Raw genomic sequence first — 23,921 nt, 5'->3', positions numbered from 1 at the left:
GGGCCAACATGGCCCAGGACCATGACACATTGTGTGTAAAGGGTGTTGGAGAAAGTCGTCATCTTTAATTGCTGAATGGCAACATGTTGCCATATTTAAGAATAACAGAAGTTATATCATGTATGTATTTATATGAAATATATACACAATAATGATTATAGTAAAAGATAAGATTTTGCACGAGTACAATAAAGACTGTGAGGGTGATGGAGTCCAGGATTCAGAGCTCAAAGATGGCAGCCGTGTAACAAAATGTAAAACTGTTCTCTTGCACTCGCCAGCAGGCTCTGATATTGTTTTGGTGCCACTCTGGCACTTTGTGGCCTGTGCCCAGCACGTGATGCGCACGTACATAAAACCAGTGCTGGGTAAAGCTGAAGTTCAGCCACTGTCTTAGCTGAGCTTGGTCATATTTATAATGACAGCACAGGCCTGTCACTGAAGACCGCCTCACATTTCTCCAGAGCAGCCCTCTGTCCATTCTCTGCCTTTATTGCTTTCTATACTCGACTCTCTCAAGCATGGACCTCTGTGTTTTCATGCAGTGATAACTCCATTGCTCTGAGGTCAGAACAATCCTTTACTGTTTCTATCATTTCCTTAACCAATTATCTTTCATTTCTTCACACTGCATCACTGTGCTTTGAATCTAAGATTCTTTATTTGCAGCACATGCATTCTTCTTCTTTTTGTCTCCTTTTAAATGTGCTGTGTGTAGCACTTTTTAAGCACCAATAAACCCTGCTCCAATTAAAAACCTTACCTTGTTAAAATTACTGTAAACATGTAAGACCACAGCCAGGATAATTGGCAGCCTCCATGTCATATTGTTGGTATATAGTGCTAGTCTTTCTGAAAATCAAGGCCACATTTCCCATAAACTTCATTACTTCCTGACCTCCAGCTCACTTCCTCTGGATTTACTGACACAGATAAACACATTAGAAATTAGTTTTCCAGCATGTTTTCTCTCCTCTCGACCATCTGCAGTTGTGATAAACCTGACTTTTGTTTCTCCTTTCGTATTTATTTTAGAAAATCATGAAACTATAAAGTTCCAGTGTAATGCCACTGTATGCATTCAATCCACACTGGATGATGTTTTACACCAACTGAGAGCCAACACATGCAACCGAGGTTCTTCTGTTTCCATCTAGTTTACAGTGCTTAGGTTTGTCTGATGACTTTAGTCACTGAACAGCGATATAATAGACATCAAAGTGCACAAACTTCAGGAGAACCGTAAGCTTATTTGGATTTTCTCGGTGTGTTTGTATTCCCAGAACACAAGTTGATGATATCAGGACATTGTTTGAAGGTGTCCTTTCTCACACTCCATTAACCATGTTCTCACTTTTGGAATAATTCTATGTGGTTTAGGCGAGGGTATCACCCGAGTGCTGGATGGATATGCAGGAGGTAGGACACATGCTACTGCTCAATAAAAACACAATGAAAATTGCTGTTTGCACACACTGTTGTTCATATTCTATATAAAGAGTGCAAAACTTTTTGCGTTCTGTGGGCATATTGTATTTCTAAATCCAATCATATATATTCTAAATCACAATCTCTTCATTTATCCACCAACTGCAACTGTACAAGTCGGAAGAATAACAGAGAAATTTGGCTCTTGGCATATGCATGATTGTGTGCACACAAGTGTTGGTGTGCATTAAAAAGATTTATGATATTCATTACGTATCTGGGTGCAGGCAGGGAGCCTGGCAATAGAACCACCAGGCATTCTGTACCATCAGATCATCATCTTCCTCTCTTTTTCCCTTTCTCTCTCTGTCACACACACACACACACACACACACACACACACACACACACACACACACACACACACACACACACACACACACACACACACACACACACACACACAGGGCTCTTTATTGCTGCACACAGTGCCAAATATGCATAGTGAGAGTCCTGGGACTGACCCAGGTTTTACTGCTGTGATTGCAGAGAGAGGACAGATATGAGGGAGGGGGTGTGTGGATACAGATGCCTCAGCATCATTAATATCATCATCTTCATCATCATCAATATTGCATGAATAAAACACATGAGTAAAACAACAAATCTCATACATGATGACAAGTCACAAAAGGCTTTTTTGGGACTTACGATTATCATGACATCCTGTCTCATTTACAGCCACCTCTGTCAGGAAATGAAAGAGGTGGCTGTAATGGCTGTAATAAACGCTATGGAACAAAATATTAAGTTTGCCACACATGATATAAATAGAATATTCCAGCCACAGCCCAGATCTCTTCAAGAACAACAGGTTAAATAAAATAAACAAATATATAATACAAATATTCTACAAGTCGTCAAATTCTCATGTCATGCTGCAAAAAGAAACATGAAATATTATCGCTGTATTTGCATCTTTATATGAGGGTGGTGACAGAAGTGGGCAGATATTATCAGTAAAAGAATTCAAACAAACGGGTGTGAATCTGCATATCAACAATTTTATACAGATTTTATTGACAGTAGAAACTGTTACTGTAGATAATTTCCATCATCTGAAAAATATCTTTATATATTTTCCAGCATTAAAACTTTGAGCCCATGTTACCCACTCAAAGTTTTGAGTTTGCCAGTGAACTAAGAAAAAAAACTACAAAAGCCCACTCTGTAACTTAAACAAAAGCCAAAACAACAAAAGGAATAGGTTTTGCTGGGAAAACCTTCACTTAATCTCTTTGTATAAACACACACACAAACACACTCGCATGTAAAACACAGTTTTCCCTCAGGGGCGCTGCGGAAAGTGAATGTTTGGGCCATAAGACAGGGGTGGAGAGCACATCTGAAAGTGCACTCCCATTCATCCCACACCAGGGAATTCACAAATAATTGTTCACTTCCTACTGCTGGATTTCACCCACTTGTTAAATGTCTTTCACACACACACACACACACACACACACACACACACACACACACACACACACACACACACACACACACACACACACAATGACAAAAACTAAGAAAACTGTTTATCTTACCTAATGTGGCCACTTTTAATTTTGTTAGGAGAAAATAATGAATATAGATGACCCCAGGAGAAAACATAGATCGAGACTGAAAAATTCATTACCTGGCGTTTGTGACTTTTCCCACTTACATATAAAAATAGAGCGTGGCTTTGTTTTAAAGCCACCCTGTTAGCATTTACAGATGCACACATTTCTGTGTTAGTCTTCCTCTCCAAATCCTCATCTAACCCCTAATAAGAAAGAAAATATAGACTATCTACCAAAACACATACTTTTTAGTTATTTGTGTTTATCAGGTATTAACAGCAGACTGTGTCCAGACATATTATTTACTCATAGAGGTTTCAGCTAGATGCTAGTGTGAGCAGACTCTGTAGCACACAGATATCAGATAGCTGATACCTATCCCCTTCTAGTGTTAGCATGCTAACATTAGCTGTACACACTGAACGCAAACGATAGTGGACACTTTTGTGACCAGGCTAAATCACAGAGAGTGAACTCTTTGTATTTTACCAATCAGCAGGTCAAACAAATAGTGAAAGACGTGATTTTGGTCAGTTTGATCACCTTGACCGAACTTGATTTTCAACATAAAAAATGTAAAATTAAATAAAAAGTATATAAAAATATCCTCTAATAACACTAGAAATGACTTGTCTGTAAAGGGTTAATCTTGAGAGAAACATACATCAAATATCATGTCAGTACAAATAATAAAATACTTTTGAATAATACATGTCAGCTTCATTAGTTAGATAAGTTGGGGATCCTTCTCTGAGGGGCATGTACAGCAGCGGTGAAGGGTTTGGGGACATTTTGAAACGTCCCTGTTTTTGGAAGAAAGATGAGAATAAATTGATCATTAATCAGAAATCTTTTATGAGGGACTGCGTAGAAAAATGTACAGAGTTGTGTGTTTCAGCGGCACAACGTGTTCCCTGATGGAATATTTAAAGGCTAATTCATCATTAGAAAACTTTTTAAATCGTGCTGACTCAGCAGAAAACCCTTTTGTTAATTAAATAAGGCTGCTGAGTCTCTGAAACATCAGCCTTCAACTACAGGCAGAAACGGCCAGTGAACAACTGTGTGTACAACTCCAGTCACAGAAAAATCAAAAGTAAATTTGATCTGAATAGAAAAAAACCCAGGAACAAATCTTGAGAGTTCCTGGTTTGACATCTCACAAGTCCTCAACTGGAGGCTTCATTAAGCTGTAAATGTAACAGCCGCATTGTGCTGGTCTGGGTAGGGAGTCCTGCACGCTGTCGCATGAAAATTTCAACTTGTTTTCGAAATGAACTGCCACATAAGGCTTTTCTTTCTTCTGTTTCTAAGAACTAAAATAGTTCACGGCAAGTTTCACAAGATGGTGAACGATAACATGAATCATTAGCTGTCAAGACTTTGAGAAATATTCCATGAATAATAGGAGCCTGTTTTTTTTTCACTTGATAACATTTTGCAGCGTTTCAGTTCACTTAAAATTTGTTTGACAGCCGTAATGAAAACATTCCCAATCCAGCCTTCCAAATGGGACTGTCAGTACTAGAGCAGAGCACAGGATCATCAGTACCCTTTGGGCTTGATTCATACACACTGTAATAAGTAGCACATTGATATAGCAAGTGGCAGGGAGACAGAGAGCATCATTATTGGTGCCGTCTCCTGCCTGCATCCATTTAACAAATCTATTATAGAACATCACACACTGAGAAAGAGACGCATCTGTATCGCAGTCTGACAAATGGACTCTAACAGGAATGACTCATCAGTATAGAAAGTAGAAAGAGCCTCTGATGAACAGTCTGGATCTTTGTGACAGGACCATTTATGTTATATTTCAGCGCGTGTGTGTGTGTGTGTGTGTGTGTGTGTGTGTGTGTGTGTGTGTGTGTGTGTGTGGCACATATAATGAGCTGACAAAGCATGGTGACTTCCTGTCTGGCCTGTAAAAGCAGCATGATCTTCCTGTATCCTCTGCTATAGGAGCCCACCTGGGGCTGCAGACACACACCACATACACTGTCTGGCAGCTGCACCTAATAAGCTACATGGATGGAGAAATTCCCTGTATTACGGTCTCGGTCATCTTCCTCACTTTCCTCAGTGGTACCGTACTATTCACGTGGTTGCCGGTGGGCGATGAATGTTTGTCTGACCTTCTTAGCTCTCATCCCACACTCTCTTAAAACTTGTGCCAAGCTTTAAGCCTACGCACAGAATATCAAGTGTGTCAAGAGTGTCAAGCCAAACACACAAGAAAACAATCCATAGCCCATAAGTCTATAAACTCAGTTGAATTTTTGGCTGAGTACCATGCAGAAAAAAAAAATGTAACAACATTAATCATGGGCATTTTAGGAATTTAAGATGTGAATCAACTTGCTAGAAAGCAACCAAACAGCTGTTTAAAGTTACAATTGTTTGGCACATTACCCACAGGTTTTACCGGCTGTGTATAATGTGCACATTTTTTGTAAGCTCTTCTTAGGAAACATGATCCATGGAATTGTAGCAAAAATGACAATTAGACAAAGTTTAAAGTGCAGTAGTCGCATTGCACACAATTCAAGCTGTTTATTTGCTACATAAAGTGAGAACTTCACTATCATTCTGCACCTCTGTCAGCAACAATCACCCAGTGAGCTTTACAAGCATTTCTCACCCTAAAATAAATTTTTTTGCTACACCTTCCAAAATCATTGGGTACAAAAACAATCTGAGGCTATACTTCTGGAGCTACTTCCTACTTCACACTGAGCTTACTGTTGTGTCATTCATGAATTATGAAGATTTCACACCTATTACATGACCGACTTGATTCATTTGACGCAAAAACAACTTATCACTTTCATTTATAGATATGAGTTTTAGTCATTTTGGTCTGTTTTTCTGCACCCTGCATTTGGCATTACTCACACTTTACTCACTCACCAATCAGCATTAACATGTTGGTTTACTGATGCTGACGCTTGATGCTGGCTTTTATGTGTATTCACCATGACCAATATGAAAATACGGAAAAAATCTTAGTTATTCCTCCGGTACAGTAGTTGGAGTACTGGGGACTGTAACTATTCTGCAGGTTGCTGATGTTCAAACATTACCTCTGTGAGAACTTTCTCAATAACTCAAAAACTCTTACAGTACTTTGACAAGAAAGAATGAAGGACTATTTTTGTGTGTCTCAAAAAGACTCCATGGAATAAAAATAATAACCAATACTTTCCATTTCTTTTCTTTCCCAGCAATAAAATCCTGATGCACGTATTTTTTGTCCCCTGTTGCCTCAGTGTTTAAAAGGTGTTTCCCATTGCATTGGGATGCCTGATAAAATGCATCCTGCTACAAAAATAGATTTGATTGACCTCTCTGAGGTACTTCCATCATGTTTTTGTCTCTGTAAACAGCAGTAAACTTGTTTTGAAGTTTGGGACAAAGTTTACCTCGAGGACACTGGAAACACTTTCATGAGTAAGATGGCTCTTTAGAAGGCTGGTTGATAATATCTCAACAACATAATAATACTCTTGATAGTTCTGCAATGTGGAGGGCATTTCAGAAAAGCAACAACAGAAGACACAGAGCCTACAGTTCTCTAAGCAAGTCGCTGTTTCTTTCTTACAAACCCGCAGACACACGTTGTTATCCTACCTCTGGTGTTGGTAGCCATGTCTGCCACCTTCTGAAAGGCATCAAGGAAGGCCACGGCAGCCAACACAGTGGTTCTATGGACAGAAAAAAAGCATTTTGACAAAACTTCAGCCTGACTTCACATGATATTAGGATATTATGGTATTATGGAATTTATACATAGACTATATTTAAAACTGTATATAAAAATGGAGCTGTACCAACAATACCTGCTGCTGTGTCAGTTTTAAAGCCTTAACTTCCTCAACTCATTTTAAGTGAGGTTTGGATTTAAGTGAAAAGGGTACAAGATTTCTCTAAGGCCTCTCACTAATAAAAACATTTTAACAACTAAAATATCAAATAGATGAACACTTTAATTTCATTCATTGTCATTTCTGATTCATCTTTTGGATGCGACAGTGGGCATGTCTGAAAAAACAGAATGTGAATATTTTGAAGGAAACAGCGTTGCGAACAAAAGCAAGTGGAAAAGTCATGTCTGTGATGTGGGACTCATATACCTTTCCACAGTTTTTGCTAGGACTGTCCTACAAGAAATCTCAGAGTGTGTTAAAACTGTAACACCCAGTTATCCACTCCCATATTAACTGGTTTAATGCCCTATATTAGGCCCACTTTTCAGGCTACTGCATTCTCATATTTAGTCTATGCCTTTAAATGAAGTCTAAAGGCCTAAATACTGAAGGTAAAAAAAAAAATCCCAAATTCTCTCGACTTTAATCTGTCTTGTTTTGAAACTGGCATTAAATATTCTCTTAATATTTTCATAATTCAAAAGCTGTCGACTGTGCAGTGGTGTGTTGTGCAGTGGAGCATACCGGAGTTGGGAATGCAGCTTGGTGGCCTTGGCGCTGAAGTCCTCCCACACAGGATAGGAGCACTGACAACACAAAGAAAGGGATCCACATTAAAATGGAAAAATATCATTTAATGACAAAAGTTTACTGCATATATGTGTTACCAAACCAAAATACACGTGTTAAAAAGGATGCCAGAAGAAAAAAGATACATGAAGTCCCATATGGAAAAGATTTAATATAAATCTTAGTTTGTATCTGTCTTGTGTGAAACTTGTATGAAAAGCATACAAGAGTGAAAACAGATATAAGAGCCCTTGAAAAATTATATAATGAAACTTGTATGTTTTGGATACTTACTAAAACAATATATGAAAGTAATGAGAAAGTGGCCACTTTCATGAGTAATCACATATAAGTTTTTACTATTTCTTTTCCATATGGGGTGGGAAGATAATGATGTAGTAATAATATTCTAACATGAAGAGTTGCTTTTGAAGAATAAAAAAAGTTTTACTTTTGAGACTTTGCATTGCATTTTGCTTATATATGTTTCTGTGCATGCGTGTGTTTAAATTGATACCAATAATGTTCAATATGAATTAAAAATAAACAAATATTCTGATAACAGAAAAGTGTCTTTGTTGTAAATTCACTACAGACTTTTTCATTTCATATGCTTTGATGTCCTTTAGCTCTACATTTTTCAAGTTAAAACCATACAGACACACACACATACGTTTTCATATCTTAGTGAGGACATCTCATTGACATAATGCTTTCGCTGGCTGTTTACCTTAACCCTTGCCATCAAAAATGAATGCCTAATCTGAATCCTAACCCTCAGCCTAAACCTAACCATAACCTAATTGTAACCTTGATACTAAAACTGCATTTTGAGCCTGAAAAATGCCTTCAAACTCGTGCAGACGGCATTTTGTCCTCATAAGTGACTGTTAGGCCCCACAAGTATAGTAGCATGACATTTTTCTGTCCTCACAAAGATATCTAAACATGTACACACACACACACCAATTCCATTCTCTCCTCCATTGGTACTCTGCATCCCCCAATCCCTTTTTCACCCCCGCTTCACCCCGTCCTTCATCATCAACACCCTCTCCTCCTCATGCAGCCATCTAATCCATCTATCCAACACACAGACACACACAAATGCGCACACACACATATAGAGAAGACTTGACAGCCACTGGCATCAGGCAGCATCAAAGGGTCTGACTAGAACAGCCAAGATCGTTAACACAATTCAAAGCTGAAACGGTGTCTTAATGGATGCTACTCCCCCATCCTCCTAGCACTTCTTAAGACTCGATGATTCCTCTATCACACACCCCCAGCACATATTACATTATACTTGATCCAGGTTAACCTATAACCCTGTTAAATGCTTGCAAATTGTGCGTGCCGGGGGTTGGCGGGTGTATTTATATCAGCATGAGGTCAAAAATGTCTTTACAGGAACAGTGAAATATGAGAAATCTGCCAGTGTAAAATAGAAACTCGAGGAAATGGAGGGGATAATGAAAAAATGAAAGTGAAGGAAAGAAGGAGGAAGTGGATGTTTTTGTGTGTTTCTGGGGGGTGGGGTATCCTGTCGTGATGTCAGCCTGGCACAGACAGTAAGGCCTGTATACTCTTTGATCTGGCCTGTTTGATGTGGCTTAATTTGGTCTGAAATCACAGTACCATTTCCCCTTGGTACTGAAAGCTACTCCCTCTACCCTCTACACACGCACGCACGCACGCACGCACGCACGCACGCACGCACGCACGCACGCACACACACACACACACACACACAGTAACCCTGCACCCTCCCTTTGCAGGAGCTTAAATAGTGTGGCTGGAAGATAAACCAAAGCGATGCCCTCCTCCTCGCACACACACTCATACATACACACGAGGGGAATCCTTCACTTTATTAGCATATTTGTGCAATTTCAATCCAATAAAAATTTGGTGGTAAGTTACTGTATGAAGACTGAGTAAGGATGCGTGTGATTGCTTTCAGCTTCTTAAAATGCAGGACACACACTGTATGCTGCTGTGAGGTATGAGGTATGATCAGTAGCTTCCAGATTAAATGAAGACTGTCTCTGTGGGATAGTGGCACTGAATATTCAGATGGCAGCATGGAGGCTTTGGGTTTGGTCTCGAGGCCATTCTGTGTGGCATTTACATGTTTTCAGCATTCCTGTGTTGGTTCTCTTTGGGTACTCCAGCTTCTTCCCGCAATCCAAAGACATGCATGCTGTTTTAATTGTTGATTCTAATTTTGCTATGGATTTAAGGTGCATGGAATTAAATGCTATACAAATATATGGCTAAACATGAATCGTAGTCTAAATTGCTTTTTTATACAGTGTGTGAATGTGTGTGTGAATGGGTGGATGACAGGTTGTGTAAAGCGCTTTGGGGTCCTTAGGGACTAGAAAAGCGCTATACAAATACAGGCCATTTACCATTTTTTTATACAAGTACCAGTCCATTTCTATTGGGTGTTCCTGTAAAGTAAACACAAGTTCCTTTTAATATTATATTTGCATACCATAAAATTTTACATTATTTATAATGTGTTCAACGGACCTTACTGGCCGTTTGAACATTTGTAAACCAAAAGAAAGAAAAAAAAATAGTAATAATAACTGGGAAAAGAGTCGGACTAGCACTGATCATTTTTCCACTGATTTAAAATTCAACTGTTTCATTTGTATTAATTTCCACAAAATATAGCTTGTGCTAGCATCAAACAGCATGGATAGTAAATCTCTTTCTCAGAACAAAAGATCAAAGAAACTGCCACAGAGATTTCATCTTTTATTTTAAAAAAATTAAGAAAAGATTGTTATTTCAAGGTGTAGAGCTTTATATTTGCTGGTTTGTTCTGGGATGTGTCTGCCCTTCCATGTGAAACGTGGGGAGAGCGGGACCCAGACTTTCAGGACCGAGCCAGAAGGCATCAGTGACAAAAGATATGACATTGATTAAGTCAGACACAACAGGCTAAACAGCTAGTCTAGCTAAATAACAAATAAAAACGATTGAATTCATAGAAAGGTATCAGGTGAGCCAACAGCTAAAGTAATTTGACACTGGATTTACTGGATACTCAAAAATAGCATCAAGATTTTGCATAATAGGCATCTTTCTTGAAAAAAAGCACACAAAACCATCCATCCATTCGCTTCCGCTTATCCTTTTCAGGGTCAGCCTAACCCAGCTGTCATAGGGCGAGAGGTGGGGTACACCCTGGACAGGTCGCCAGTCTGTGGCAGGGCCAACACACAGGGACAGAAAGCCATTCACACCTAGTGGCAATTTGGATTATCCAATTAACCCACAAGCTGCATGTCTTTGGACAGCGGGAGGAATGCTGTCCAAAGACAGCCGGAGTACCTGGAGGAACCCACACAAACTCCACACAGAAAGACCCCTGATGGTGGAATTGAACTCAGGACCTTTTTGCTGTGCGGCAACAGTGCCAACCACCGTGCCACCGTGCTGCCTGCACACACACAAAACCAGTGATTACACAATTGGTACTTTTCTTTAGTTGACACTTAAAACCAAACCTTAAAATTCCCTGGGCCTGCACAGCTTCTTGCTCCCTAAATATGTCGTTGCGTGTATGTTTGTCTCAACCAGAGAGCTAAAAGACCGCGACCATAACCACTGCTCTCAGATGATTGTGGGACTTGGAACATCACTGTGGCCGAGGGGCAAATACATCAGAGTGTGGGAGACACAGACAGTGGGAGACAGTGAGTGTGCGAAAAAGCTCTGGGATTGTATACTGTTACATCACCACTTCCTGTGTCACAAAAACATCAACAGGGCATGCACGATTACCTCTTGCTCACATACACAGACACAACAGCCATCCATTTATTGTAAACATAGCACCACTAAACTTTATCCCAGCCGTCTTCCTCTCATGTTAGTCAGTTGTTTAAAAATGGGTCAAATTCTAAAGACATTGGATCGGCCATGTATCAGCTGAGCGTGTGCATAATCATGTAATTAGAATGGTTTTGTGTTCCTTTTATAGAATATCATAACAGAAATTTCAAGCTCCACTTCACCTCGACACTTTGTCTTTCTCTCTTCCTTTATAGCCTCCCTTCCTTCCTTTTTCCTTTATTGCTTCTTTTTTTGTGGATGTAGCAAAACCGAATGTGGTTAGACTGCTGAGCTGCTGCCTGGATTTCATGTTCTATCGAGAGTGGACTTGCACTCTAAGCAAAACCATTCATTATAATAGAAACCCTTTGAAAATAGCTTAGTGATAACTAACTAATCACTGTCATACAACAGTTTCTGCATCTGTCTATTTTGCTCATGAAGCTAAACAATCAGTTGTTTTTGGACTTACAGAACAGGATGATGAATGTGACCGCAAAATGTTGAAGCCAAATCACAAAAGTGTAGCTTTCTTTAAATTAATGGTGATTAACGTTCAAAGAACAACTGCATGTTTTTTTAATTGATTGGTTTTATTTTCTTTCCTTTTTCTCCATCCTTAGCAGTTTTGAATAACAAGGTTCATCTGCTTTGAGTTAATTAGTGGTGACAATTAATTAATTAGCGGTATCCCTGTTTCCATGTTATACTGATTGTCATGGAACATCTAGTAGTTATCAGAAAGCACTGTTAGTGGTGGACAGGGTAAGCAGTTGTTTTGGGTGTTTTTCCTTTGTTAAAAAAATCCTTTTTACAGTAAATGTGTGTTGCGAAAGCATATATATAAGTATCCAGTCTGAGCTTCAAAAGTGTATGTTCTTAATACAATACAAATTACAAGAAGTTGGGACACTGTGTAAAATGTAAAAACAAGTTTGCAAACCTCATAAACCAACATTTTATTCACAATAGAACACAGAAAACAAATGTTTTCAGTGTTTCCCAAAAGTGCGTACATGGCCATGTTTACCACAGCATAGCATTCTTTCTTCTTTTAACAACAGTCTGTAGAAATTTGAGTACTGAAGGGACCAGTTGCTGAAGTTTTGGGACAGGAAAGTTGTCCGGTTCTTGTCACATAAAGGGTTGTAGCTGCTCAACAGTCCAAACAAACAACAAAACTAATTTAGGATCATCTGTCAACTTAACCTGCTTAATTTGGACTGCTCAGGAAAGCCAGTGCACCTAGAAAATATCCACGCAGGCATAGGTAGAACATGAAAACACAAAAAAGAAAAGCCTTAGTGCATTGATACTATGAAGTGAAATACTTTTAATTAGCCTGTCCATGGTGAAACCCACTTTTTAACTAGAGCCTAGCCAAGCTGATAGGGCAAGATTCATGGCCGTCGATTGGATTAGTGGAGGAAAATGGATGGAGAGATAATGCCAGTTCTCCTGATCTTTGCAAGGACTCATCACTTTTTGAGTTTCTAAACACAGAGTAAATTGCTGCAATTGAAACAGTGAGTTAGAAGTTAACGTCTGGGGTCATGATCCGAATTTCCCGTCCTTACACGCAGTGCATTCCAGTTCAAATGCATTCTGGCTACTGGAAATACTCAGTTTGGCGACAGTGCTGCCTGGATAGAGCATGCAGGGAGTCAGCTACACTGCACTTACTCATAGTGAAATCACCAAGCATAAAAACTGTTTAATCTTCAGTGCAATTAAAGTAGACATTTGCCTTCTTGGACATTTTAAGTTCAGGGCTGTAGAGTTTGAGCTTTATTTTTTATCATCAATCTGATGATTCCTCCATTGACTTATTTTTCTTTGCATGCTGGAAAATCACTCAAAAAAAATCCAAGTTAAGTAGGATTTAGACCGTGGTGTCATCTACAGACAAGTTCTAAAAAATGCACGAGACTGACAAGACTTTGCATGAGTCTATACGTTAAATAACTAAAATATCAAAATGGTGAGCTGTATTTATTTAAAAAACAAACAAACAGAATAATATCATCCTTGTGGACAACTGTGGGCACTACACACACATGCTACTACTTTTTATTCCACTTGGAGAATGTATATCTTCAGAGAGCCTTATGAACACTCTCTGATGACAATATTTATGTTACTTGGACTCTAGTGGACCCTTGTATGCTTGGGGATGTTGAAAGTACAACTCCTGCTGCAGAAAAAGACATTTGTGGCCAGCTACAGAAGTTCCTACAAAACAAACATATTGGTAATTCAGTATGATCAGGATACATTAAGAAGGCCATTTGGTTTGAATTTCATTAATGTGGACAAGAACAATAAGTGACATGAACCCATAGAATGATTATATGATTCTCAGGTGTACATTTGATGGATACAGTTTCCTGTTTATTTTTTTTTAGCTGAATTAAAACTTACTTTTTGATAGTTGTGCAAATATCAAAAGGTAGACAAACTGTGCTTTAATCTTTCAGCAATATATATTTTTCTTTTCACTCTTTTTTTTCTAGTAATCCTTCATTTAATCCAGTTCTGATTCTAGACTCTGGGGTACTATCAACAGTCCTCTGGCCTAGTTCTCATAGCACCAGTCCATCCAGTCTGCCCAGCATTCTATTGAGAGCTCCACTCCACCACTCCACTATAGTGGACGGGAAGCTTACTGTCTCCTCTCATTCTTTTGTTCCCTTTGTCTCCCCCACAGCAAGACAAAAAAACAGAGGAAATCCAGCAAGAGAGACGGAGGGAGAAAGGGAACGGGTGGAGGCAGGCAGAGAGGGATGTAAGGATTAGCATGAGTTTTTTTTTTTTTTTTGGTCGTATCACTGAGCCAGTTCACACTTTAAAAGAGAAATGCAAGAATCAAACAATAGAAGCTAATTTCACAGTGCTCCATATGCATAATCATCTGCTTTCATAACGAGGATCAAACTCACTATTATCAAGGTTGGGGATGGATGTATAACCCACAGAAAGAGTGTTATATATCATATCTCTTCCAGAAAGAATGGTGATGTGTTTAGTCTCCTTTTAGTCAACAGTACCAGTGCATTAACTGGGATTTAGTTACATAGGTAAAGCTTCACGTTCCTGCTCAGTGTGGCTAGATAGAGTTTAGTGGCCAGTGAATTCAATTATGTTACATTACAGTCTTTTCCAAATTGGGCCTTTCTAATATATTAATTTTACCAGCAAATTAGACCTTGTATATTCCTGTAAAACTACAATATTTTCCTGTTTCATTATTTTAACTCACAGAGATTTGGTTTATTGTATCATCAATAAAATATCAGTCACTCTTTGAATTTGATGGTGCCTGACTTTGCTTTTTAGAATTTAAATTTTCATGTTGAGAAGATTACTCCTCTGGTTATGATGATGTCCCGCTCAGTCTAGACTGCACCTGAGTACAAAGTGGCTCAGAATTAGCTGCCAAGTCTGAAGTTTGGGAATGAAGCTGGAGAGTAACAAAAGTACTGAGACAATAGAATCAATTAAATGGTTGATCTACCGTCACCTAAGACCACGAGGTGTGGGCACTGACTAAAAGAATAAGATACCAGACATCATGACAAAGCTTTCTCCAAACAATTGTTAGAGGAAATACTCAGTGACGAGAAGTAAGTAGACTCCAGAGTAGAGCTGCTGCTAGGGTTTTCTCAGATACCAATGAGCGCTAAAAACAATCAGATTACGTACTCATTTGCAACAGTATCAATATCCTTCAGTCAACACACAACTTCACGCCACACCACTGCAGACAGACACAACCGCTAGTTGATGTTCAAAATGCTGAACAGTCTTTATAAGGAATTTCAAGGGTTCAGTCAAGTAAAGTAAAAAGTAAAGTAAATTAATGGCTGCCTAAATGAATAAATACTTAGCGTAAATCAATGGTTGCTTTTGTGCAACCATTTTATTATTTTATTATTTTATTTAAATGTTGCGTTAAATTACTGGTTAGTTTGTATGGGACATAACAAAGTTAGCTTGTTGTGAATTGAATGTGAATTTATTTTATTTTTATTCGTGCACAGTGGCTGCGGTTCCTTATGGCCAGTCTGGGTTTACATCAGTGAAGTAAACTCATTTAGATTTAAGATGATGATGCTTAGATTAATTCACTCAACGTATCAACAGTACTGTCTAGTATAAAGACCTCATACTGTTAGTGTACGAAATGGAAATCAGCCACGATGGCTCGTGAAACTGTTGACATCTTGTTGAATTCACTAGACTGCAGTCTTGGGGTTCTTCCACATGCCAGATTCCACTTTAACCCCTGACTGTACTCATTTTACTGTTCATGTGTGGAGGCCTTCACAGCTGCACATCCATTAGAATTAGAATTAAGATTGGAATCATATTTTTATTCTCGTGTACTAATATTATTTTATTAATATAGTAATATAGTACAAGGTTCAGTTACCTTTGCATGGTGGAATGGTGGAATTTTCCTTCAACAAGCTACTTTCTTACTGTTAGGATGCCTGGGTCGTCGACCCAGGGTTTTTGAGTTTTTGATATTATTTATACTTCCTAGTTTTTGGTTTCTTTGAGTTCTGTCTTATGGCTTATGTCTGTCTTCTTTAGTTGCTCTGTCTCCCCTATCACCTGCATCCCCTTGTCTAGTTCGCGTCTATGTGTATCTTAAGTTCCTATATCCCCGTGTTCAGTCAGTGTTTGTGTCTGCCCTGATCCCACGTCTCTGTTCCCTCTGTAGTGCCTGCATGTGAGTCTGTTATGCGTTTCCTGTTTTACTTTGAAGGTCTCTGTCTTAGTGTGTTCAGTTTACGCTTCCTTTTGTCTCGTCAGTCCTGATTTGTCCCAGCTGTGTTTCCCTCCTGTTACAAAAAAAAATAAAAAAAAATGAAAAAACCTCACGATGATTACCAGAAAGAATCAACGAAACCGGTTCAGTCTCATGAGTGACGGAGGGCAGTAACTGACCGGTGAGAGCCACAACAGAGACGGGAACCCGCAAGGGTATAGTCTTAATCCCGAGGCGCCTCGTGAGACCGCCGTCAATAAAATTCTGCTCAGCGCCAGAATCCAAAAGCGCGTTAGTAGAGAAAGCGCCAGACGCGGCATTCACGACAGCAGGAAGTTGCATGCGGGGAATTTGGGAAAGAGAGGAAGTGCCACCCACCAGTACCCCCACAGTTACTGGTGGGCACCGCCTTTTGACCGCAACGGGCAGGTGGACACAAAATGGCCCGACTGGCCACAATACAAACACAACCGTCCCTCAAACCGCCTCCGACGCTCCTCCAGCGTCAGCCGTGTACGACCAAACTGCATAGGCTCCTCAGCGGCGGACGCCGGAGGAGACCGTGCGCGGGCCGGACCGGGAGGAGGAGGACGGAATATTGTGCGCACCGCGGCGCGCTCAGCACTTCCAGCACAGACCCGGCCACCCCTCTCCCTCTCACGCTCGCGAAGGCGATTATCGATACGAATAGCCAGATTAACTAGAGCCTCGAAACTCTCCGGTTCGTCACGAGTGGCGAGCTCATCCTTCATGCGATCGTCCAATCCAATGACGAAAGCCCCGCGCAACGCGTCCTCACCCCACCCCGTCTCCGCGGCTTTAACCCGGAAATCAATAGAAAACTCCGCCACCGACCGGCCCCCTTGGCGGAGCCCGTGCAGTTGCCGCGCGGCCTCATCCGAGCGCAGGGGGTGGTGAAAAACCGCCTTAAAATCCTGAACAAACTGCTCATACGTGACAGTCTCCACGGGATGCAAAGCGAGATAAGCCTCGGCCCAGTCCAAAGCACAATCACGAAGGGCACCGATAACATGAGAAATCTTAACAGCATCATTGGAAAACGCTTGGGGATAACGCTGAAAAAGCAAAGAAACCTGAATCAAAAAACCCCCGCAACGGCCCAACTCTCCCGTAAAAGGCACCAGAGCCGGGGGAGCGGGGTCACGAACAGAGCCCACACTCAGTGAGGCAGACGGTACGGGCGGGGGAGCAGGAACAACGGGAGCAGTAGGAGGAACTAGCCGAGCCAAAGTCTCTTGAATGGCCGACAGGGTCTCATTAACTCGGCCTGCACATTGCTCGGACGCCGCCAACTGCCGAGACAAACTAGACAAAGACTCCTCGTGTTTCTGGAGTAAATCGCCGGACGCGGGACCTGTGTGTTCTGCCGAATCCATCAAAAATGGTCGGAGTATTCTGTTTTTTTTTTTTGTAACAGGAGGGAAACACAGCTGGGACAAATCAGGACTGACGAGACAAAAGGAAGCGTAAACTGAACACACTAAGACAGAGACCTTCAAAGTAAAACAGGAAACACATAACAGACTCACATGCAGGCACTACAGAGGGAACAGAGACGTGGGATCAGGGCAGACACAAACACTGACTGAACACGGGGATATAGGAACTTAAGATACACATAGACGCGAACTAGACAAGGGGATGCAGGTGATAGGGGAGACAGAGCAACTAAAGAAGACAGAGACATAAGCCATAAGACAGAACTCAAAGAAACCAAAAACTAGGAAGTATAAATAATATCAAAAACTCAAAAACCCTGGGTCGACGACCCAGGCATCCTAACACTTACTCTTTCTTACTTTCTTACTCGACTGAAAAAAACATACTTACTACTTAGTACTTAAAGTATTTTTTAACACAACTATCTGTACTTCTATTTAAGTACAGAATGTCTGTACTTTTTCCACCTCTGCCTATGAAGTGCATTTGCACTGGACATATGCATTTTGTGGTTTCAGTTAGAGAAGCTAGTAGTTGAACTAAAAATCGATAAACTAAACAGGGGAAAATGTCACGTATGTAATATCAGTTTTAAACATTCTGAATAAACCGGTACTACGCACATCCTCCACCACATCACCTGGCAGTTGGTTTTGGAGAAAAAAGAATCAGCGCAGCAATGATGAAGCTGCCTCACTGCATAATTGATGAAGTGCAGCAGCTAATTCCAATCTAAACACAGTGATGAAGGAAAGAGGAAACCATCTGTGTGTTGTTGTGTCACTCTGCTGTTAGGCCAGAGATCACAGACTCCCTACGAGTGAAACATCTGGGATGTCTGCATCATACACTGCACTGATGAATGTCATGTAATATGCCAAACAGGGGTAGATATGAACATACACACATAATCAATCAAGTGTATCATAATAGGAATGAAAGCCGAGAATCAAAGAATATTAGCATTATTACAATAGGATACAGCTAAAAATATTTAACCGGTGCTTTAGCAGGATCATGACATTACACTATTTCAGGACCGTTACATGGTATTATTTGTGACTACAGATAAATCTTTTTCCTTTAACTGACTAACATCCACCAAATCACTAGAAAGCCATCGCTGGTGTCAGTTTAGCAATGTCCAACCCTCAGTACAGAATTTCCACCTACATGAAGCAACCCAACAGGAAACACAAAAAAATTAATTTCAAATTTAAGATATTATGCTAAATTTCTACACACGTGTCTCTTTATTATGGGACTGAGTAACATTGATATCATCATAATAAGTTGAGCAAGAGGTTTCCGTTTGGACGTCCAAATACCTGCCAGTGTTTTATGACCATACAGACACTTCCCTGGGGAATTTACATTAAAATGCATCAACTGTGCATTCGAAGAAGTATCACATCAATGACTGTTTTCAGTTGTGAGTGTCAAGTAATCAAGGTTTAGCCCTAGACAGCAGAGATGCTGCACTACACAAAAATACCACTATAGAAAACACTCAACTGACCTCATTTAGTAGTAAATCATTGTAACTGTGAGAAGTAAGAAAAGTTTAGCTGGTAAGATGCTGAAACCCAAAGTTTAGATTTACTAGTTGAGATTGTTGAGACTTGCCAATGTGCCCTTATCTGTGTTCAGTCTGTGTCAGTATCTATTGAAGTGTCATCAAGTGCTCTAACAATAATCTACAGAAGAAGATAGGGTTCAGTTCAGTTCAATTCCATTTATTTATATAGCCCAATATCACAACGAGAGCTTGCTTGAGGTGCTTTATATTGTAAGCTAGACGTTACAATAATATAGAGAAACACCGACAAATAGATGAGAGCCTATGAGCAAGGATTCTGGCAAACGTGGGAAGGAAAAACTCCCCTTTAACAGGAAGAAATCTCCAGCGGAACCAGGCTCAGTTGTGACTGGTTAGGGTGGGGATTGGAAATTTAGATTTGCACTAATTAACAAGTATAATAGCAAAAACTACTCCGAGCGTAGCAGCAATTGCACCAGCACCTATATGCTATATGCAAACATATACTTCAGATCATGATGTTGTCTGACTGCATTTATTTGATGTGTCACCTGTCCTATTTTCCATCTTGCTTGTTCAGAACATCTGCTGTTGGCACTTGTCAAGGACAGCAGCTCCATATTTTGAAAGGTGGTAATCTAAAAGTGAAGTGACGTTTTACATTGATGACACTGATTAATATATATTTCTGCTGCTAGTTATGGTAGCAACACTATAATGACTTAAAATGACAAAATCAGTTTTTTAAAAATAAAAATAACAGTATATACTAATCTATATGACATACAAAGTGGAGCTGGGGTGGTTGATGCAGTTAAGCAGAGGAGGTTATGGGAAAGAGTCCAGCAAGTCAGAACCACACGTCCATTAATTTGGGAAAAAGTCCAATCAAAGAAAGAGAAAATCATCAGCTAGCCAGTAAACAAGAAAACTGACTTATGATGTGGATTTCAGCCTTAATTTCCAGGCCAAGTAATGATTCACACACACTTTAAGCATAAATATTCAGTCCTGAATCATAAAAGGCACACAGAGATGCACACATTTTACACCCTGCACAGTGATAAAAGATGAGACTGAGGTGCATTATCATTCACTGGATGGCATGTTCACAAGGAGCCATCAATCATCCAAACTCGTGGCTTTTTTTCCCTTTTCCTTTACTGGGCTGAAGGTTATTATTTTCTGCACTGCTCCGCTCTTGTCAAAGGGTTGTCACTGGATGCTGAAGGTGTGCCCATCAGGCTTCTAAGACTAAGTGCAGCTGTTATCGTCACTCCCCTCATGTACAGAGATGAGAGGTGGAACTTGATTGTAATGCCTCATAATATTATGTATTACCACTGTATCACATGGCAGTATCAATGGTTAATTATATTAGTGGGCCATATTGCCACTGTGTGGAGATCGAAATAGAGCAAAATACAAAACTGCACTTAAACGTTCTTAAAAGTTAAGGACTGGCTGACCTTCACATATTAAAGAAATTATGACTTCAGTTTCCTTTTACTTAGTTGAGCTATTCTTGTTTTAATGCATTACTGTAATACTATTGCAGTTCAATATTGCTAATGCTATATATCAGCTGATGATACGAAACACAATAGATTCTACCAATTAACTGTTTTCAAGAAATACCACATATGTCTTGTTGACTTGTTGTGAAAGGACCCTGAATTTAATAGTGGAGGAAGATGGATGGATGGATGGATGGGTGGATGGAAAACCTACCTTGGAATATTATCCCAAGTGACAACCTCAGGCTAGCTAAGATGTGAATAGAGTGAAGCTGTGCAAAGCCAACCCCTTTTCATCCTACGGCATAGATAGCAGGGATGTCACCGGGACACACAGTTATGGTACCATTCGATAGCTGCCACACCTGCTAACATTAAATGCTTATGCTAAAGTCTTGGCACTGTATCAGCAGTAGCCTTGAAAAATATGATTTAACATTTTGATCTTCCACTATATCAATGTTTTAAAATGTATTTTCAATATAGGAGTTTATTTTTGTTTTGATGATCATTTTGTTTAGCTGTTGAGCTGGGTAATGAGCATCGTGTAATTCTTCAGGTATTTAGAGCCTTCGACCAGATTTCTGGTGTTGTGACATCCCACATACAAAGTCTGCATAAAGAGGTTTCAGATAGTGGCACGTGCTTGCAGGTTTGTCAGCAGGAGTTCCTGACTGATGTCCCTGATTCGTTTCTATCTTCCACTTGCTGGTTAAGTTTAGGCACTAAAAATGTTCAGGTTTAGAAAAAGATTGCAGTTGCCGTTAAAATCTATCCGTTCATAACAGTAACCCTTCATATTAAAAAATGATGAGAGCAACTGTGAGTGTGAAAGCCCCTGCTCACTAATGCCCTTCACACTAATGCTGGTATAAATCAAATGCTTGTCAAATACATGTGATTATGAAATGAAATGATGACATATAGAGCATGAAGAAAACTTTTTTTTTGAAATGAACAGGAGAATATTGATTTGCCATGTTCATTGTTATTCTCTGTGTCAGCCTCTGGCCTGTTCATAATGATCAGCGTGTTTTACAGTAAACAGCTGAGTTGTGATGAAAAGGTTTTGACAGGCCTGACAAAGGGTTCACTGAGTGAAGCTGTCTTGGCGGGCTCCCAAGTAGCCTCCACGCCTCCCAAGACCAGTCCTCCCCATTCATCTCTACCGACTCTAATGAGCCTCGGGGCCCTAACGACCTCTGAGATTTTAACAAGCTCTAACGAGGGAGATGCTCCTTTGTGTGTCCTATTGGAATATTGGCATCTTATACATAAGTATATGATGGACTGTAAGTTTTTTTTTCTTGTTTTCATTCTTTGTTATTTTTAATGAAAGAAACACAAAGCCTCGCTCTCAACTTTTGCTTCTTCTTGCGACTTTAAAAATCTGATTCTCTCTAAAGTACATATTTTAGGAATATCAAAGTCAATACATTCTAAAACTGCAGCATTAGTAAGAGTACAGTCATTTCATTTTATTGGATATAGCAAAAAGTATATAGTAAATTCCTAGCCAACTCTTAAAAATTTAATAGATGCCCCTGAAAAGTTACTACAACTGATATTGCTGGTGCCTCTCAGCTTCAGTGTTGATGGAATTTGACAAATTCAAAGCAGTTGCTCTGAACACCATTAAGATTCAGTATTAAAGTCCAAAGTTATTAACTTTAGATGCAATTAGGATTGGAATTATGCTCTCTGTTTTTAAACAGTGCTCTTACTATTACTGTTATTAGCAGAAACCTGAACTGTGTCAGTTAGCAATAATAACCAATCTCAACTGCCAGATGAGGACAATGAAAGAAAAAAAAAAAATCAAAATTTCCATTAATCAACCAAGTTTGTCATAAACTCTTCAAGTGAGGCATAATATTTCATCAAAAAGCAAGACTTACAGCCAAAAAGGTTCAGTGTAAACAAAGTTCCAACTGAAAACAGAAATCCAAAAACACAAGGAACAAACAGGAATCAATAAAGATAAACAGAGGGAGCCAGGGAATGAAAAGATGAAAAGAACAACATATAGCAGTAAAAAAGCAAACATGAACCTTGAAAAAAGGCAACATTACATGTACACAGAGGGCAGAAGGCAACCATGCAGGTGGTGGGGCAAACTAAGGTGTGGCAAACAACAGAAACAGTACGCAGGGAAAGGAGAAAATACTAAAGAGAGAGAGAAGAAAACATACTACTAATAATAACAATAATAATAATAATAATAATAATAATAATAATAATAATGATATTTTATTTGTATAGAACTTTTCAAAACCATTGTTATAAAATCATTCCAGAGGAAAAAAGAAAAGAAAATTTTAAATCAATGTGAAAATGTGAATAAGATACAATGTGATTTACATTTTTGTGAATAACTTAAATTGAACATAAAACTCATAAACACTGAGGGAAGTAAAACTATTATAAAAATAAAAATAAACACATGAACCATAACCAGAATTGCCAAACTGAAACTCAGCATAAGAATGTTAACATAATGAAAACAGGAATTAAACACTCAATATCACAGCAAAGTGAAGAACAGGAAGAACAGAAAAACTAGTATCACGACAAAGTATCTATTTGTATCTATTTGCCTTAATTCTGCTAAACTTACTCAGCTTGGATAGATTACAGAAATACAGCAATCCTTCTAATAAATCATTCGATTTGCATTTCATGTATTTCCATAAAGAAAGTAGATTTGCAAGTTATGTGAATTCACTTCTGGAGTATCCAGCAGTATCCCTCCAGAACTGACAACAAAAAAAAGGTTTAGCCTGTTTGTTCCAGGACAGAACTGCTAATTGTGCAAGTTAACAGACTTATTAGTGTTGCAGGTCTGTCATTAAGACATGGGATAACCCATATGTCATACTGATGCCCATTGTCAAAAGATCTGTGAGAAATTCACTGAAAGGCAATACAATCAAACATAACATCAAACATCTGCAGCATGAGCTAACATGCTGGTGCTGATGTCTGTGCTGCAAAAAGCTCATTGGTGTGAGTAGCAGAGGCTGCATGGACATACACGAGCTACGTGGAGAAATCTGCCTGTCGATTTTCCTCCATCTTTGGGTTGAACCCGGGCCTCTGTTCTAAACAACAGGCCTTGCATTCGGAAGTGTCCTGGACCACGTGGACACAAGCGCACCACAGACTGGACTAATGATTTGCTTCCACAGAGCATCTTCAGTTCTGTGGCATGGCCAAGGGTCA

At 39.5% G+C, this 23,921-nt stretch overlaps 1 protein-coding gene across 3 annotated transcripts in view; it reads right to left on the bottom strand.

Annotated features, from left to right (window-relative positions):
* Positions 1-23,921, bottom strand: part of LOC308398285 (protein MTSS 2-like) — an 82,417-nt gene that overhangs the window by 51,969 nt on the left and 6,527 nt on the right. For all 3 annotated transcript variants that reach the window (XM_080884838.1, XM_080884836.1, XM_080884837.1), the window contains exons 2-3: positions 7,508-7,569; positions 6,687-6,760 (exon numbers count right to left, since the gene is read on the bottom strand). In XM_080884838.1, the coding sequence (XP_080740964.1) occupies positions 6,687-6,760; positions 7,508-7,569 (136 nt within the window). The remainder of the gene's footprint in view (positions 1-6,686; positions 6,761-7,507; positions 7,570-23,921) is intronic.

Source organism: Rhamphochromis sp. 'chilingali' (genome assembly GCF_963969265.1).
Source record: "Rhamphochromis sp. 'chilingali' genome assembly, chromosome: 6".
Taxonomy (NCBI): domain Eukaryota; kingdom Metazoa; phylum Chordata; class Actinopteri; order Cichliformes; family Cichlidae; genus Rhamphochromis; species Rhamphochromis sp. 'chilingali'.
Note: the sequence above shows the minus strand (reverse complement) of the source record. Positions and strands in the feature narration are given on the sequence as shown.